We start from the raw sequence: 1852 nt of genomic DNA, 5'->3' as shown, positions 1-1852 counted from the left end.
TTGATCTGACTTTTCCATTGAACTGTGACTTGTTTCTGAAAAAATCAAGCAAAAAAGTGAACCTTTGTTCATCCCAACTTCAACAAAAAATTCACTTTTTTACTATAATTTATAAAAATTTGCTATAAAAATTTACTAGAGCCGTCGTCCAGGGTGTCTAGCTTTTTTTGAAAAAATTAAAGAAAAAAATGTCACATTTACATTACAATTGACTAAGAGTTTTATTATTTACAAATTTTGATTTTTCCGGTCCTCGAAGGGTCAAAATACAGAAAGTATTAAACCAACAAATTATTATTTTAATCGATTTGAATCACATTTTTACAGTAAAAACTGTTTTTCTTTATCTCCCAACTCTTCTTCATTTTCATAAAAATCTTCCTCTTCATAATTTTCTTCGTCGTATTCGTTCAAATCTCTATCGAATTTCATTACCTTTTTCTTTGTCTTGCCCTCAACATTTGGTTTAATGTTTTTAATTTTTTGGTCCAAACCATTTTTGTATATTAACACCGTCTTTTCACCGAATTGCTCCACAACTCCCAAAGTGTCTCCAAACATCACATTTCCGACAATCTTCACTTCATTAATAATTTCTGATGCGTTCTTTTCTCTGAAATACGATTCTTTATAAAGGTCTTCCAATGAAAATCCAACAATTTGTGTAATGAACGGTGAATCAATTTTTACTTTTGAGTCTATTCCGACGTATACTAAAGGCAAGTATTTCTTCTCATGAACATACACATTCCCTTGTATTACCAATTCTTGCATCCCAAATATTTTCAATTTATGATTATCTCCATAGGGATATTTCTTCCTCAAGACTTTATTCACGGCCATGTTGTAGTCCAAATAGTAAGGAACTATTTTAGTCTCATTTGCAGTTGAGTTAATAATCAAAACAGTGCACTCTTGACACTCCTCTAAATTGAGTTCATCGATGTTTCCTTCAATGTGAATTTCTGAGTAATTCTCAAGTCTTTCAAATTTGATTTTGGCGACTAAACTCTTCACAAAAAGTGCTTTCCGGTATGATTTGACTTTTTCTGGCGATGATCTGTAATAGTCCAATATGTCTTTGTGACGATGTGGAAGTTTAATAAGACATTCGTTCGGTGCTAAACACGTCACATTTATTTCCTCGAGGTGTTCAAAATAACCGAAGTCGTAGAATTCGTTCTTTGAAGTCAATGAAACTTTCTGTAGAAGACCATAATTGTTGGAAAAATCAAAAAAGACGTTCTGAGGGTTTGTGATGTTCAGTGACAACTCAAAAAAGTGTTTTGGTGGTTTAAAAAACAATTCCGACTTTGCAGTTTTGTCGAGAAGAACCTCCCCATCTATTTTTAGTATCTTGATGTATTTGTTCATACAAATGTTTTTAAGATCTATTACACCATTTTTAGTCTCCACCATCATTTTGTAGATATTCGTCTTGTTGGAAACTTTGATGATATTCCCACTCTTGACTTTTAACTCCAATTCTTTACAAACGACATCTGAAAAATCAAATTCTTGAATGGCGTTGTTAATCACTTCCAATTGCAAAATTTTTGAGTGTTTAATTTTCATTTCATCAACAATTTCTTTGAATTTTATATCATTTAAAGTGTCAACTTTTTTAATTATTTTTACGTTAACTGTCTCACACTTTTTTGAAGCAATTTCAGACCGTTTGACAAAGTCCGGGTCGTGTGGCACTATTTTTAAATTAGAAATGTTTTTATCAGTGACTGCCAAACCACTTGTAATTCCAATACCGACAGAGATATTATAGTGGTCCAAACAGAATGTAGAGATGTCGTCCAAGAACTTTTGAGTAATAGTTTTTGTGTAAATAACAATTTTG

At 31.7% G+C, this 1852-nt stretch overlaps 1 protein-coding gene across 1 annotated transcript; it reads right to left on the bottom strand.

The window, feature by feature from the left end:
• Nucleotides 1-321: 321 nt before the first annotated feature.
• EIN_039730 (hypothetical protein) lies at nt 322-1852 on the bottom strand (the record flags this gene model as incomplete). Its single annotated transcript, XM_004184777.1, has 1 exon — nt 322-1852. A coding segment is annotated over one exon (1531 nt), but the record flags the coding sequence as incomplete, so codon positions are not given.

This window comes from Entamoeba invadens (genome assembly GCF_000330505.1).
Source record: "Entamoeba invadens IP1 unplaced genomic scaffold scaff_1105074725255, whole genome shotgun sequence".
Classification (NCBI taxonomy): domain Eukaryota; phylum Evosea; order Mastigamoebida; family Endamoebidae; genus Entamoeba; species Entamoeba invadens.
The sequence above is the reverse complement of the archived record's forward strand: the minus strand, read 5'-3'. Positions and strand labels throughout refer to the sequence as shown.